The 16,932-nt window shown below is 40.8% G+C and overlaps 1 protein-coding gene across 3 annotated transcripts in view; it reads left to right on the top strand.

Moving 5' to 3' along the window:
- The window catches only part of ACO1 (aconitase 1, soluble), a 69,564-nt gene that overhangs the window by 45,328 nt on the left and 7,304 nt on the right, over positions 1–16,932 (top strand). For all 3 annotated transcript variants that reach the window (XM_011948656.1, XM_011948658.1, XM_011948657.1), the window contains 8 exons: positions 261–396; positions 2,081–2,165; positions 3,071–3,227; positions 4,395–4,519; positions 6,382–6,486; positions 7,214–7,356; positions 8,890–9,037; positions 13,084–13,206. In XM_011948656.1, the coding sequence (XP_011804046.1) occupies positions 261–396; positions 2,081–2,165; positions 3,071–3,227; positions 4,395–4,519; positions 6,382–6,486; positions 7,214–7,356; positions 8,890–9,037; positions 13,084–13,206 (1,022 nt within the window). The remainder of the gene's footprint in view (positions 1–260; positions 397–2,080; positions 2,166–3,070; positions 3,228–4,394; positions 4,520–6,381; positions 6,487–7,213; positions 7,357–8,889; positions 9,038–13,083; positions 13,207–16,932) is intronic.

Below are 16,932 nucleotides of genomic sequence, written 5' to 3'. Positions count from 1 at the left end.
GTAGAGACGGGGTTTCACCGTGTTAGCCAGGATGGTCTCGATCTCCTGACCTCGTGATCCGCCCGTCTCGGCCTCCCAAAGTGCTGGGATTATAGATTTTTGTTTGGCAGCAAAAACAGCAGATAGTGCCAACAGGAAGGGAGCATGGTCAGGTGGTGGCAGGAAATGCAGACTGAAGAAAATCAGGCTCTTTTCTGAAGTGTGCCTGGCACCTAGAGCAGGCAGCCACCCACACTGCATCTGTGTTTACCATTTCACAGGATTGTTAGCAAAGAAAGCTGTGGATGCTGGCCTGAACGTGATGCCTTACATCAAAACTAGCCTGTCTCCTGGGAGTGGCGTGGTCACCTACTACCTACAAGAAAGCGGCGTCATGCCTTATCTGTCTCAGCTTGGGTGAGGGAGAGTTTTCTTTTGCACCATTGCTTTCGTTGAATTTTATCCCTCATGTATCTTGATATGTCACCTTGTAACAGATGTGAGATTATCTGATGATATCTAATTGCATAGTCGTTTATCAGATGGTAGTTAGACTTAAACCCTTACATTCCATCTAAAGAGGTAAGTGCCCTAGAGGGCACTTACCATGGATGGACTTTGCAGGACTGGAAGTTGCTTTGGGTGAGTCAGTGGATGAGTGGAGAGTGAATGTGAAGGCCTAGGACATTACTGCACACTACTGTTGACTTTATAAACACTGAACACTTAGGCTACACTAACTTAATTTAAAAAAAAGTTTCTTTCTTCAATAGTGTTAACCGTTGCTTACTTTTATTTTACAAACTTTTAAGTTTATTGAAACTCATGACTCTTATAACACTTAGCTTAAAATAAACATATTGTATAGCTGTTCCACAATATTTTCTTCATATCTTTATTTCATAAGGTTTTTTCTATTTTTGAAGTTTTTCTTTTTTTACTTTTTAAACTTTTTTGTTAAAAACCAAGACAGGCTGGACCCAGTAGCTCACACCTGTAATATCAGTGCTTTGAGAGGCCAAGGCAAGAGGATTGCTTCAAGCCAGGAGTTTGAAACCAGCCAGGACAACATAGTGAGACTCCTGTTTCTACAAAAAAAAAAATTAAACCATTAGCCAGGCATGGTGGTGCATGCCTGTAGTCCTAGCTACTCAGGAGGCTGAGGCTGCAGGATGGCTTGAGTCCAGAGTTTGAGGTTGCAGTGAGCTATGATCATGCCACTGTACTCCAGTTTGGGTGATAGCAAGACCCTGTCTCAAAAAAAACAAAACAAAACACCACAACAGAAAAAAAAAAAAAAACCTAAGAGATAAACACACACTTTAGGCCTACGCCAGGTCAGGATCGTCAGTATTACTGTCTTCTACCTCCACATCTGTCCCACTGGAAGGTCTTCAGGGGCAATAGCATCCATGGAGCTGTCATCTCCTATGATAATAATGCCTTCTGGAATACTTCCTGAGGAACCTTCCTGAGGCTGTTTTACACTTAACTGGTTTTTTTTTTTGTTTTTTTGTTTTTTTTTTTAAAAAGAGTACACTGTAAAAGAACTAGAAAACATCAGCATGAGTTTGTTTATACCAGCATCATCATAAACAAGAAATGCCTTGCGCTGTGACATCACGATGGCTACAACATCACTAGGTGATAGGAATTTGTCAGCTCCGTTGTGTATATGTGGTCTGTCACTAACTGAAACATCATTGTGCAGTGCATGAACGTATTCATTGCCAAATACGCTTTCTCCAATTTCCATATTATTCCTGACTTACATTTTATTCATGTGCCTCATAAAATTCAAATCTCCTTGGGATTATACAATAACAGTAGTTAATGAAGATATTAAATGGCATATGTGATTTCAACTTTTAAAATTGTTGCTTATTCAATTAGATTCCTTTTTATAAGTAAAAATATGAATAGTATTCTTATGCTGTATGATAGAATGCTCTCAAGAATGAAACTTTTAGAAATAGCACTATACTGAACTTAGTTCATGCACTGCAATTCCTTTTTGAACAGTGGTCTCTGGAAACTGTGGCCAGCAGAAAGGCTCACTGAAAGTTATTCTTTTTTTGTGTGCTTCTCTCTTGGTGCCTAGGTTTGACGTGGTGGGCTATGGCTGCATGACCTGCATTGGCAACAGTGGGCCTTTACCTGAACCTGTGGTAGAAGCCATCACACAGGTAATTGCAGAGGTGCCTGTAGGTCTTCAGGGCAGTTGTTTCTTTTCATGTAATTTGACAAAAATGCTGGTATTTTCAAGAAGGTCCATGGAAGCAGGGGATGTGGTTTAGAGTATGGTCTTTTGAGTTTAGCTAAAATTACTAGCTGGGTAACCTTGGGCAAGTTGATTAGCCTATCTGTGCCTGGGTTTTCACAACTGTATATTGGATCTGTATAATGGTATCTGTTTTATAGAGTTGTGAGAATTAAGATGATGATAAACATAAGTCACTTAGTGCAGTGTCTGGCACTCCAGTAAGTGCTCAGTACTTGCTGGTTTTGACTACAAAGAGCTCTACAGCTGTTTGTTATAGGTATTGAGTTAGTGCAACAGTAACTGTGATTTTGCCATTTCAGTGATGAAGACCACAATTACTTTTGCACCAACCTGGATAATTTGAAAATTGGTTCAAAGTGAGACAAGTCTCCACAAAAATGAATCTAAACTAAATTGTTTTAGCTTGATTTTTGTCCCAAAAATGCTGAACCTTGAAAAATATTATTTGGTTTGCTTTGCATTAATTATAGAATCTACGTAAGTCATTGTGACTTCCTTTAGCTATCAACTGTTAGGTCTTTCCCACCTGTTCTTGGGCCCCAGACAGCAATAACTAGTATGTTGCCTTCTAACTACCTGATATTTTCTCGTGAGCAGAAATCACTAAACATGTCTCTGCTTCCTTTGACCCAGAGTATCTCCCATGGGGACACCCGATGTACCCTTTTCCCCTCTAGTGGGAGAGAACCAAGTGAAAGGGCAACTTAAAGGACTATCCTTGCAATGTGGAAACTCTTGCAAATGGTCTGAGACAAGAAGCCTAGTGAGTCTCTTTTAATGACCTGATTTTTCTCTTGCCTTACACAGGGAGACCTTATAGCTGTTGGAGTACTATCTGGGAACAGGAATTTTGAAGGTCGAGTGCACCCCAACACCCGGGCCAACTATTTAGCTTCTCCCCCCTTAGTAATAGCATACGCAATTGCTGGGACCATCAGAATCGACTTTGAGAAAGAACCACTGGGTAAGATTTTGTTTGTGCAGCCATAATTTTTTTCCAGTGAATTCAGAAATATTACTGGAAGAAAGTTGCCGCTTTCCTTACTAAGAAATGAAGCATAGAACCTCCAGGGAGAAGACAAAGAAGAGAATCGTTTCTTTATTCCCCAGTATACAGCTAAGACTTAACTGCAGTAGTTAAAACAAGAATCTACTGAGGGTCAAGGATGACGAAAGGAAAGTAGGTGCCAAAAGGAATAGACATCTTGCTATTCTGGTTTCTTCTGTAGTTCCTCCCTTTCTAGCTCTCACTTTAATGATAGGTGTTGTTTTAATATATACTCTGTAGAAACATACTGCAGATATTTCAACTTCTCAGAATTCCAAAGAAATGATACAATATCTCCTTTCCTCAGATCAGCTTGCTTGCTCTGCCAGCCTCAATCTGTTCTAAGCAACATCCCTGAAATTTACTTTTTGGAAATCATAACTTTAGACGTACAGTTGATCCTCATTATTTGTGAGTTCTATACTTGCAGATTTGCCTAATCACTAAAATGTATTTTAACCCCCAAATCAATACTTGTAGTATGTTCACGGTCATTCACAGATCAGCACAAAGGGGTGAAAACTTTATATCACTCAACATACATGTTCTATGCTGAGATCTGATAAGGCGTCACTCTGACTTCTTGTTTCAGCTCTCATGTGATATATAAGGATCCTTTGCTCGATCTACTTAATGCCATGCTTTTTGCATTTTTGTGCTTTTTGTGGTGATTTCGCTGTTCAAAATGGTCCTTGAGCATATCCCTGAAGTGCTGTCTGGCGTTCTTAAGCACAAGCCGACTGTGATGTGCGTTGTGTTTAGATAGGCTTCATTCAGAAGAGTTATAGTGCTTTTGGCTGGAAGTTCAATGTCAGTGAGTCAACAATTTCTATTAAATAAGGTGAATAAATAAGGTGAATAATAAACCTCACATGAAGCAAGGTTATGTATTGATTGGTGACCAGAGGCTCCCAGGAACCTAATCCTGTATTTCGTCCAGTGGCAATGATTCCGTACCCAGTCATTCAGCATTCACACAGGCTCTACAGAACATAACTACCAAGGAGAACGAGGCTTGACTGTGTATAATCATGAAAATTGCATATTAGAAAGTTTTCTCATTAATAAACAATTTTTCCCCAGGAGTAAATGCAAAGGGACAGCAGGTATTTCTGAAAGATATCTGGCCGACTAGAGATGAGATCCAGGCAGTGGAGCGTCAGTATGTCATCCCGGGGATGTTTAAGGAAGTCTATCAGAAAATAGAGGTGAGTTCCTACACTGCCCTCCCCACCCGAGGATCTAAGGGAAAGCTGCTCCCTTTGTGTCCTGTCTGCAGACCTCAAGGCTAATGGGAGTATCAACTATATAAAGTAACATTTATTTCTTCAGATAACTGGGGAGGGGGTTCTCCGTCATTTTTCTTCTGTGACTCGCATTTTTACAAACCCCACCTCCCCCAAATGTTCCCGGATTTGGACAAGTCAGTGACAGCCTAGAGAAGAAAGGCCTCAGGTTCAGCTCTCCAAAACCCCACCCGTGTCGGACACCCTGGGGTGTGTGTCAGCTGTGGCGAGGACCCCTGGTGGTCACTATATTGTGTCACTAAGTGGAGTCCATTGGTTGAATGCACCTCTCAGAATGCATTTTTGCACACTTAAAAAAAATTAAGGCCACTCAGTAGGAAGTACCAAGCTACAAAAATCAAACTTTCCGTACATTTTACAAATAGGAGGAGATGTGTGGGGCTCAGTATTATATTCTGAGAGTCTTGGATATTATTCCTTTTCCCGCTTTCTGCATTCAGCTGACCCAAGGGCTTCTGACTGCGGCTGGTGGTTTAAATGAGAGTAGAACTGTCCGTGGGAAAGGGTGATGTGGGTGTGATGTTCACACACTGCACCCTTCACAAGGTGCTCCATGGGAGATGGTGTTAGGGAGCTTGGCAGGCATTGTGTTAAATGCATTCCTCCAGAGGCCGAGTTAATGGACCTGTGGACAGAATTCAAACCAATTTTAATGCATAGCAGCTGTCATTTGCTACCCAGTGTCTGTGTGACCTGGAAGGCCACTTCCCAAAACACTCAGAGTAATTTCCCCTTTGGTGCAATCTGGATTATTATTTCATAAGTTATTGATAAGCATATGCATTAGTTATCTATTGCTGTGCAACAGATTACCCCAAAATATAGAGTTGAAACAACAAACATATATTATCTCCCAGTTTCTGTGCGTCAAGAATCCAGGCACAGCTTCACTGTGTACTTTCACAGGGTTCCAGTAGTTGTCAGCTGGGGCTGCAGTCTCGGGAAGCCTCTTAGGCTCACTTATGTGGCTGTTGGCAGGATTAAGTTCGTCAAGGACTGTTGCACTGAGGTCCTCCATTTCTCACTGGCTGTTCGCTAGAAGCCTCCCTCAGCACCTTGCTATGAGGGTCTCTTCACAGCTCACATGGTAGCTGGCTTTCATCACAGCAAGAGAGCAAGAGAGACAGAAGGCAGGTCTCAATAACCTAATCTAGGAGGTAGTCACTAGCTTCAGTCTACACTCAACAGGAGGGGGTCAACAAAGGATATGAATCCCGGGAGGCAGGATGCCTCCTGCCATCCCAGAGGCTGCCTATCACAGTGCATATGTATGTTGTTGTTTGTTTTTCAGAGACCAGGTCTCACTTTGTCACCCAGGCTGGAGTGCAGCGGTGTGATCATAGCTCACTGCCGCCTCAAAGTCCTGAGCTCAAGCCGTCCTCCCATCTCAGCCTCCCAAGTAGCTCGGACTAGAGGCGCATGCCACCACACCCAATTTTTTTTTTAATTTTTGTAGAGACATGGTTTTGCCATCTTGCCCAGGCTGGTCTTGAACTCCTGGGCTCAAGCCATCCTCCCACCTCAGCCTCCCTAAGTACTGGGATTAATAGATGTGAGCTACCACGCCCATCCCACAGTATCTATGGATTTTTAAGTTACTTAGCATGACACACTAGTAGTATAAAAGAACTCTTGTGTGTGGCTATTAAGAATAAAAATGGTTTTTAGTGTACCTTTTAGCTTGAGTGTATGTTTTGTGTTTGCATATTCAATTTTCTCTAGAATGGGGTGTGATTAGATCTGCCTTTCTTTTCTTTTTTAAGACTGTGAATGAAAGCTGGAATGCCTTAGCAACCCCATCAGATAAGATGTTTTTCTGGAATTCCAAATCTACATATATCAAATCACCACCATTCTTTGAAAACCTGGTATGGCTTTTTATTTTTTAACAAAATGAATTCTTTGAAGGATTTCTTTCCTAATCATATCTACTTTATTACCCCATACTCTTGCTTTGACTACCCATTTTATTAAAACCTTTACAAATCCAAGCAGATATTGCCAGGGAAAGTTTTGGGAGGCGGGGATACGTGGCTGCCGTAGGCCTACAGTTTCTCTATGCAGGGGGTCCATGTGGATGTACGCAGGCACCCTGGTGATCACCTGGACTTAAACGTAGTAGAGTCTGAGGGACTGTTACAGGAGAACATCCCCACTGCCCACCATAGTGAACCTTATACCCATAAAAACCAGGGACATTGTCCCTGAAACTGATGATCTAGAAGTTTATGCTTTCCTGGGTGGGTCACTGTGGGAAGGGGATGCAGTAGAAGTCAGGATTCCAGTTGTCCTCAGCATCTGAGGAGTTCTAGGGATGTGAAGAGAGAGAATGTCATGTGCAGCTGCATTACTATTGCTTTTGAGGGGACATTGCCAGTACTTTACCTTTTCTTCAAGATTGAGATACGAATGTTTTGAGTAAATTCACCTTACTTTTCTTAGCATCTTTGATAAAAACTAGAACACTAGAATTTTCTGTGCATTGCTGTGGAACTGTCATCTGGTTCAGGTCCATGGGCCACCATCGTTGAGACTGATCTGGTAACTTGCTTGAGAAAACCTGGGCCAATGCTGACTTTTTGTATTCTTTGCTAGACTTTGGATCTTCAGCCCCCTAAATCTATAGTGGATGCCTATGTGCTGCTAAATTTGGGAGATTCGGTAACGACTGATCACATCTCTCCAGCTGGAAATATTGCAAGAAACAGTCCTGCTGCTCGCTACTTAACTAACAGAGGGTAAGTATGAGTGAGGCAGGAAGTACTAAAGGCAAAAATGGTGTAATGGAGTAAATGAGGCCAGCATTTCTCTTTTCACCCTTTAGAATCAGACTCTTCAGTGTTCACTGAGGCTTAACCCTGGGGCTTAAAAACCAATTGCGTTTTCTGTTTGCTCCTTAACAGCTTCCATGGGAGAAACGATCAACATGTGAATCCCAACAAGGGGAAGGGGAGAGGGACCTAGTGTATACATTAGGCCCAGCTGTCATCCCTGCCCCCAGGTTGGCTGATCTTTAAAGTACAAGGCTCTGCTCTTAACCTGGGGCAGAGGCAGAACCTGACATGCATTGCCAGGTCCTGGTTGAGAAACCTAATGTTTACAGAGCACTGCTTGGAGGATTTGCAGCTTACTCATCTGTTTATCAGTTCTTCAGTAGTGTGCTGATATTCATAGGTATACCAGTATTATCAACTACTATCTCATATATTAATATTACTCGAGGTCAGTGGTTCCCCAATCTGAGTTTCCATGAGAATCATGTGAGGAGATAAAAATTCCTGGTTCTTATTCCTATCTCCTGAATCAGCTCTTTCAGCGATTCCCCAGAGCAAATTTGAGGAACAGAATCCAAATGCCTTTTTTCTGTTGATTTTTGACCCCTTTTGAGGCATGAACACTTCAGAGAATTGAATGAAAGCAAATCTAATGCCTTCTCAGAAAAATGCACATACCCACAACATTTTGGATCGTTTCAGGGATTCCAAGACATACTCACCTGCTCCTGAAGCCCATTAAACTCTCTCAGTCCTTAAATTTGATCTAACCATTAATTAAATCATAATAACACATCCACCCCCTAGTATTTTCAGGAACAGCTCAGTGAACTGATCACTGTGTTAATTGTAAGGTATGTTTCCTGACACTGCAAAGTGTCCTTTCACTGAGGGCTCATAGACAAGATTTCCTCTGGTTTGGGGACCAGAAATAACTGTTCTGCCTCTTTGGCACTGCTTTGATTTTTCTCTCAGGGAAGTTGTAAGTTATGGTGCCAGTTGTGTGTCTTTCCTTTGCATTGAGTTCCTGATAACTCAGGGACAAATTTGAAACTATTTCCGGTTACTTTATGGAATGTATTTTGTGTTTCCCCCTATTTGTGGCTCCATCTGATTTGCCTACCGTAATTCTTCTCTTTGCTTTCATTTTCTCACTTATTTTTAATTTAGCTCTTTATCTTATATGAAGCTTTATAGGCTACACTACTAATAAAATATTCTTTTTTAGATTTCATTCTTATTTTCCTAACCAGATTTGAAAGACAGTGAACCTAGGAGAATACTGAGTTATGCCTCTCACCACCCCTTCTCACCTCTCTCTGTTCTCCATTGAAGCTTTGGGGACAGCTTTTCTGCCATGGAGAACAATGCTTAGGAGATTTAGAGAAATAGCCAGGTCTATGTTTTTTGTTTGTTTGTTTTTCTTTTCTTGGTGTAAGCTAAGGTTAATCTTTGCTTGCTTCACTAAGCCAGCTCCTTTTTTGCTTGCCTCCTTAGCCTAACTCCACGAGAATTTAACTCCTATGGCTCCCGCCGAGGTAATGACGCTGTCATGGCACGGGGAACATTTGCCAACATTCGCTTGTTAAACAGATTTTTGAACAAGCAGGCACCACAGACGATCCATCTGCCTTCTGGGGAAATCGTGAGTATTGTTTTCTGCTTCCTGCAGACACTAGCATTTGTCAGCCTTGGTGGAGGTTGGATATTTATAGTTACTTGTCTTTTGGTTTTAGTTTTTCTTCACAGCTCCATCCTACCTCAGACTAACTACAGTCCTCCTTGCCAGGTGTCTATATGCATAGAATCTATCACTGACAAATTCAAACCTTTTCTTGTTGCTTAAAGATTCTAAACCGTGGTTTCACCGAGTCTTGTTTCTTAGGAATTGAGCTTTGAGTGAAATTTCATTTAAAGTATTTGAAGGGGAAATACCGGGTTAAATTAAAGGGTGTTTATCAAGAAGTGTTATTGTATGACCTTATTGGCATGTAATTTAATTCATCTAATCCACATGAAAAGGAGTAGAGAGGCGCTTGGAGGTGTGTTTTGGTGCTAATGGGAGCACCATGGTCAGTGTGTTGCAGCAGGGACTGTTTGTTCCCAGCTCTGCGTTATAGTAGCTGTGGGGCCTTGAAGTTATTTCCATCTCTGAGCCTCGTTTTTCTCACCTGTGAAGTAAAAATACTACCTACCTTGGAAGAAAGCTGTGAGGCTTAAAATGAAATGGAATGAAATATAAAACCTGGCATAGAGTCTGGTACACGTCATAGGTCCTTAGTGTCACTTCCCTTCCCAGTGAGTGCTGTGAAATTGCCTGTAAACTGTTTAACTTATTTGAGAAATAACCCTGCCGACTTATTTTAAAATAATAATAGCTAATATGTCTGCAGCACTTAACCACATTCCAGGTGTTCTCCTAAGCTTTTTGCATATATTGATTTATATAATGCTCATAACAACCCCTTGAAGTAGGTACCATGATTATCTGTGCTTTAAATTGAGAACTGAAGCATAAAGAAGTCGTATTACCCGTTTAGGTCACACAGTGGCAAAGCTGAAATTAAAACCCAACAAGTCTGGCTCAAGTCATTGCCCTTTACCACCACACATACTGCCTCATTTGTAACTGATTGTATTTTTGTAACATAAACGCGTTCTTTAGAGATAAGCATTGATAACCAGGACCTAGCACAGCAGATGCTTGTTCAATGAATAGCAGAGGTTACAGAATATTAAATGAAAAAAGATACATGTTGAATGATGGAATACCCGAGAGACCAAGGGGAAAGACTTGTAGTTATAGACTTTGGGGGACCCCTAATAAATGTCACAGTGTACCACGCTCATTTACAAGCCCTGCTTGACATAGAACTTCTAGTCAGATGTCTAGAGTCTCATCTTAAATGAGACAGAATCAAGGATGAATAGACATTTGAGCCAATACTTGAACAGGGGGATGGGGGGGTGCAAAAAGTAAAAGAAAAAAAATTATATCCTTAGAGTTCATTTTCTGTTGCTATGAAATAACAATCAGAAGACAAGAAAGAATGTTTTAAATTTAAAAAGAAAATTCAAAGGAGAAGTTAATTGGTTGAGAACATTTCCTAGAATATGTAACAGAAAGATAAGAGAAAAAAATGTAAGAACTGAACTCAGGAGGCCCTAACACCTGCCTAAATAGAAGCGTTGAAAAGAGAACCAAAAAAATGCAAGAGAGGAAATTATTTCAAAACAAAATGGAAAACTACAAGTAAAATTTCTCCAACTGAATGGTCTGAGAATCCAGATTGAAAAGGCCAACTGAAGGCCCACCTAAATAATTTTAAAAGACTCACTCCAAGTTATATCCTTGTGAAATTAAGAGCAACAAAAGGAGAAAACGTTTCCAGAGAAAAACAGCTTACATGAAATAACAGGAAATAAGACGTGTTCCGGACTTCTTGATGCTAGAAACTTAGACTGAGGAAAATGATTTGCATCCTAAAATCTACGCCCATCAGATCACCAGTCAAGTGCACTTAAAGTAATGACACATTCAGATATTCAAAAGCTTAAAAAATAGCCCTCAGTACCTTCCTTAGGAAGCTACTTGGCAACGTGTTTCACCAAAATGAGGGAGTAAATTAAAGGGGAAGACATAGAATCCAGATGAAGGGAATCCCCAGGATGCTGGTGAAGGAAGAGTACTCTGTAACAGGAATGTACCAAGCCCAGAGAGCAAGCAGTCAGCCCAAGTTGGAACAGGACTGAGAGCTCCAGGAATGATAGCTCCATGACAGAGATTTTAAAATGGTAAATTGCCTGATGTGTTTGAATGTCTTTAAAGGTGATTTGTACTGCAGGGCTTAATTAATGGGTAAGGACATAGAAACAGGAAAAACATAGAAAAAATGAAAATTACTGACTCCAGTGAAACATGTCTTAAATCACCAAGAAAAGGAAATCGTAGTACATTACCTGGCTCAGCTGTAAATAGTATTTACATCATCATAATCATGCAAACACCAAATGCTGACTTACCAAAATAACTGTATTGGGAGGTTGGGGAGAAGGGAAATGTGTGAAAGAGGAGAGATCGTTAAGAGAAGTAAATCCTCAAAGTAGGAAATTGACAGATAATTTTTTAAAAATGGAGAAATCAAGAACTAGTAGTTTAAACATAATACCTAGAGATACACAGGCACAGTAACAGAAGAAATAGCTAAATGCTGTGTTCTCTTTAGATGAGCATAAGAGTGTAGGGAGCTGTTTCTTTCTAAGCTGTTGATGGCTCTCAGCATGGCGCGTTTAATAGAAAAGTCAGGAGACCTGAGTTCTAGACCTGCTTAGTTCCTCTGATCTTGGGTAACATGACATGCTTTGCCATGAGATTGTCAACTTTGCAGTCCTTTTTAAAGCACACACACTCACATTTTTAATACCCAAAGCTACAATCTCTGAAAATATCAGATAAGTTGTTTCTTTCTGGTCTTTGAAAGGATCCAGACAATTCAGTTAGAAGAAGGTTTTCACCATTTCTGTGACAGCTTCTATATTTATGAGTTCTGTCTAGCTGAAGACATACAGAATCCTATCCACATTTAGGTAATGCCATGTGAAATTAACCACAGGTTCCATCAGTACACCAAAATACGAATTTGTGAAAATCTGTTTGAGAGTTTTCTTTAGCTCCTGTCTCTCCTTTGAGGAATTTTATCTTAGGACTTACATAGCCAGGAAAAATAATGGTACTGCTCAATCAGCAGAGTAAAGTCTCAGTTCAGTGAGATATTCAGATTTCCTATGAGAAACAAATCTATTTGTGTAAGATGTTTCTCATGTACTAAAATATTAATCTTTTTCTACCTTTTATTTACTTGGGCTTCCATTTGCATTTGTAGCATCTCTTCCCTTGACCTCCAAGAAGAAAGGTGACTAATAAAAGTTTGCATTTTATATAATTTCAGAACATGTTACCTTCTTTGTGTTTTCCTACCTTTTACAACTGACCTCACTGAGTTTCTGATATTGAGTCAAAATTAATGTTTAGGTCGGATTCTGTTTTTTGAGTTTTAAAATAATTTAGTCAATGGAAAAGAAAAAATCTGATCTAGTTTCCTTCTGTCCCCTGATGCCTTAGGATTCCAATGTTTTTATAAAACCAACAAAAATTAGGCATTTCTGTCAAAAGAATATAAAATGGTTTTTAAGAATACAGAATTTAAGGCCGGGTGCAGTGGCTTAAGTGCCTGTAATCCCAGCACTTTGGGAAGCCAAGGTGGGAGGATCATTTGAGGTCAGGAGTTCAAGACCAGTCTGGCCAACATGGTGAAACCCCACCTCTACTAAAAATACAAAAATTAGCCAGGTGTGGTGGTGTGCGCCTGTAATCCCAGCTACTTGGGAAACTGAAGCAGGAGAATCACCTGAACCCAGGAGGCAGAGGTTACGGTGAGCTGAAATCGTGCCATCGTACTCCAGCCTGGACGATAGAGCAAGACTCTATCTCAAAAAAAAAAAAAATACAAAATTTGGTTGAAGTAAAAAGATCAAGATAATTGGGAATGTGTAGACCAGATGTCTGATTGCACGGATTTGGTCATCTGCAGACCCTTCTGGCCCCGCCCTCACCAGGGCTCAGGGCTCAGGGGACTTGTGTCCACTCTTTGCCTTTCCTGCATCTGTAAAACTTCCTTTTCTCTTCCACAGCTTGATGTGTTTGATGCTGCTGAGCGGTACCAGCAGGCAGGCCTTCCCCTGATCGTTCTGGCTGGCAAAGAGTATGGTGCAGGCAGCTCCCGAGACTGGGCAGCTAAGGGCCCTTTCCTGCTGGTGAGTATGAAGCAGCCAGGAGGCAGCTCCCCTCTGAACTGTGAGGGTCCCCAGGCACAAATCCTGTTGCTTTCCTTTCCAAGAAGATGTCAAGGAAGAGCAAGCTCAAAAAAGCATGTAGCATTTATTCCTGGCCTGCTTCTTAGTGCCTCTGGATTTATTTTACTTGGTGAAGGGCAGTGCAGAGTTGAACTGGATCTGTCATTGATTAATGATCCTTGGGGGCGTGTCTGTAGAACAGTTTTGGGGTAGGGTCTGTGAAGTCTCTGAAACATATCCAGAAGTGTACATAGATGTCTTTCTTGGGGAGCGGTGTCATGGCTTTTATAACATTCTCAGAGGCTGAGGACCCCAAATTTATTCAAGTACCTTGTTCCAGGTGGATGTCAGGAATAAGCCAGGGCTATTGTATTGTCTGTCAGGTTCACAGAAGAGAAAAGGAGCCTGAACTTTTTCAGTAGTTTCTTCGGCAAGAATGGGTTCTAAGTCTTCTGGAAAATTGGGAGAATCACTTTTTACAATTGCTCTTCACTGCCTATGAATATCTGTTTATGGGCTCTCCATGAGAGAGGGAAACTCACCCTGCACATACCCAGGCAGCTCTTTAGAACCTTCCACCATCTTGGGGCTCCACCTCTTGAGGTGTCCCCATAGAAGGGGCCATGCAAGGAGCAGAGAGCTTTTACCTCTTGAGCATTTGCTTGCCCTAAAAGCAGAGAAGAATCGTGCCACCCAGCCTGAATCTTCAGGGTGGGGTAAACATGGCTTACCTGATGTCAATTTAAATCATTTATGGCTCACAAATTAATGCACTTGGGAAACACTAAGTTCATATCCAGAAGTGCAGGAAAAAAAATGTGGCCGTCTGGCAGGCAGTTCTCCAGACATCCAGGCTTCTGAAAATGTCTTTGAATATCACACCTATTATTTTCATTGGTTAATTTGCTCTGAGGAAAATAGAAATGTTCTCTGATTAGTTAGTAGTAGGTCAAAGGCCTGTCTTTTCTGGAAACTACTGAAAAGATCCAGATAATTGCAGAAGAAAAAGGATTTTAGGAAATGGGTTGGGAGCTGGTAGCCAAAATGCGACCCAAGCAGTCAGCACTCAGGTAGGGAACTCTAAGATCTGATAGAGGATAAGAGAACTGGCCCCCAGGGGTTCTCTGGAGTCCAGACTTTTCTATAGAACCGCTGAGTTCTGGCTGCCCAGGAAGCCATACGCTCTTCTGTAGCTGTCCAGGCTGGGCCACTCAGCAGTGCTGGACTATACTTCCCAGAGAGCAGTGGACAGCTATGATTTATAGCTTCTGAAGCACAGCAGCATGGCCTTTGCACAGAGCTAGTGACATGAATAGGGTGTGTTTAGAAAGCTTTCTACTTCCCCAGAATACATCCACCTATCCCTGAAACCCTAGAAAATATCTACAGCCCCAAAGAATCTGCCCTCTCCCTGTAGCAGTGCTTTGCAAGTTTGGAAACACTTAATGGGATTATTATTGTGTTTTAATACCTGTGCTTGGATCTCATCTCCAGAGATTCTGGTTTAATTGGTAAGGAGAAAGGCCTGGACATTGGGATTTTAAAAGCCTCCCCTGCTGATTCTGGTATGCAGCAGTGGTTGAGAACCATTGCGCTATAGTTCACGGTTCTCAAAATTATAAGAATCACTAGTCCACTCCCACCCATGCTCCCTGCAAGACATTCTGATGCAGCAGATCTGGGGTAGTACCCAAGTATCTATGTTTTCAACAAGCTCCTAAAGTGACCTTGGTGTTGGGCAATTAAAAGTGTGCCCTAGATATCAAGAGACCCCTTAGGGTATTTTAATATTATATGACAGTTATTATTAATAATAAACTAATGAGGAGTTCAAGTTAATGGAGTACCATCCTTTATTGCTGTATATTGCCGATTATAGATTCCCAGTAAAACATACTTTAAGCTTAGTATCAAGACTATATTCAACGCAATTTGATCTTTGAAGCAGAAAGTGTAAAAGCAGTACACAAGAGGGAATCGTTTACCTTATCTGTGGTATGTTCTGAAAGTTGGTTTTTTGATTGAACTTGCTGTGCCTGCTGATACAGCTAAAATAGTGGGAAAAAATCAAGGGAAAAATGTCATGTTGTTTTGCGATGTGGATTCCAGATACAATGTAAGTTTGCTCAAACATGTTACATCTCTTGTCAGACTACAGGGTCCAAATACCAGATACCAGCACGACTCCCTGGGTAAAGGGGGACAATCAGGGCATCTACATCCCCGGGTTAGTGGAGGGTGGAATGAGAGGAATTATTTAAGTGCTTACATAGTGCCTTTACATTGTGAGCAATCAGTGAAGACTAGCTGTTGTGTTATTTATCCCTAGAGGATAACATTTTATGTAAAATATTAATAGGTACTTACAAATAATTTAGGTGTGAGAACAGTTCTAACTTACAAAGAAGCTTATAATGTGGGGTAGGGCACAGACCAGTAAACAGACAATTACAAGGCAATATAATAGAAGAAAACACGGTGTTATGAGGCAAACATAAGGACCACTAACTGAAGATTAATTATGCCATTTTCTGTCATCCTAGATGTATTCAAGATGTAATTCCCTTAGAATACAAAGTTAATGTAAAAAAAAAAAAACGCATCATTGTGACCTTCAGTCTAGAAGATGTACGGCAAAATTAGGCTGGAGCATCTTTTTCTCCTGTGATATTAGACATCTGATTTCACTGAAATATAGTATACAATTACTGGAAATGAGGGCCTATAAAAGTCCATAAAACCAAGTGACTTTTCAAGATATAACAAAGGTAAAAGGTTACTGTCATCACTGTCTATGAACCATCTCATTATCAATATTCTAGACTTGGAAGTAAAATAATAAAAAGCTTAAAGCATCAGATAATTAATTCTTTGGTATTTAATACTAATATTTCAGAAATAGAACTCTAGAGTATTTCCAGATTTGCATATGCTGACTGATTTTTAGGTTTATCATCCTTCATTTTCTTATACATTGATAGAATGTAGTATGATTGTAGTGACTTTTTTTACTCTGACATTAAAAACGTGTAAATGGCGAATTATAGAGGTAGCAAGGCACAGGTTATAAAATATATGCAAATGTATGCTGTATTTCATTGTTGTGTTTACTTTTTATTATACTTTAAGTTCTGGGGTACATGTGCAGAATGTGCAGGTTTGTTACATAGATATGCATGTGCCATGGTGGTTTGCTGCACCCATCAACCCGTCATCTACATTATTCTCCTAATGCTGTCCCTCCCAAAGCCCCCCCACCTGCCAACAGGCCCTGGTGTGTGACGTTCGTTCCCCTCCCTGTGTCTATGGGTTCTCATTGTTCAAATCCCACTTATGGGTGAGAACCTGCAGTATTTGGTTTTCTGTTCTTGTGTTAGTTTGCTGAGAATGATGGTTTCCAGCTTCATCCCTATCCCTGCAAAGGACATGAACTCATCCTTTTTTATGACTGCATAGTATTCCATGGTGTATATGTGTCACATTTTCTTAATCCAGTCTATCATTGATGGGCATTTGGGTTGGTTCCATGTCTTTGCTATTGGGAACAGTGCCACAGTAAACATACATGTGCATGTGTCTTTATAGTACAATGATTTACAATCCTTTGGGTATATACCCAGGAATGGGATGGCTGGGTCAAATGGTACCTCTGGTTCTACATGCTTGAGGAATCACCACACTGTCTTC

Source organism: Colobus angolensis, unplaced genomic scaffold (genome assembly GCF_000951035.1).
Source record: "Colobus angolensis palliatus isolate OR3802 unplaced genomic scaffold, Cang.pa_1.0 Scaffold281, whole genome shotgun sequence".
Taxonomy (NCBI): Eukaryota; Metazoa; Chordata; class Mammalia; order Primates; family Cercopithecidae; genus Colobus; species Colobus angolensis.
The sequence above is the reverse complement of the archived record's forward strand: the minus strand, read 5'-3'. Positions and strand labels throughout refer to the sequence as shown.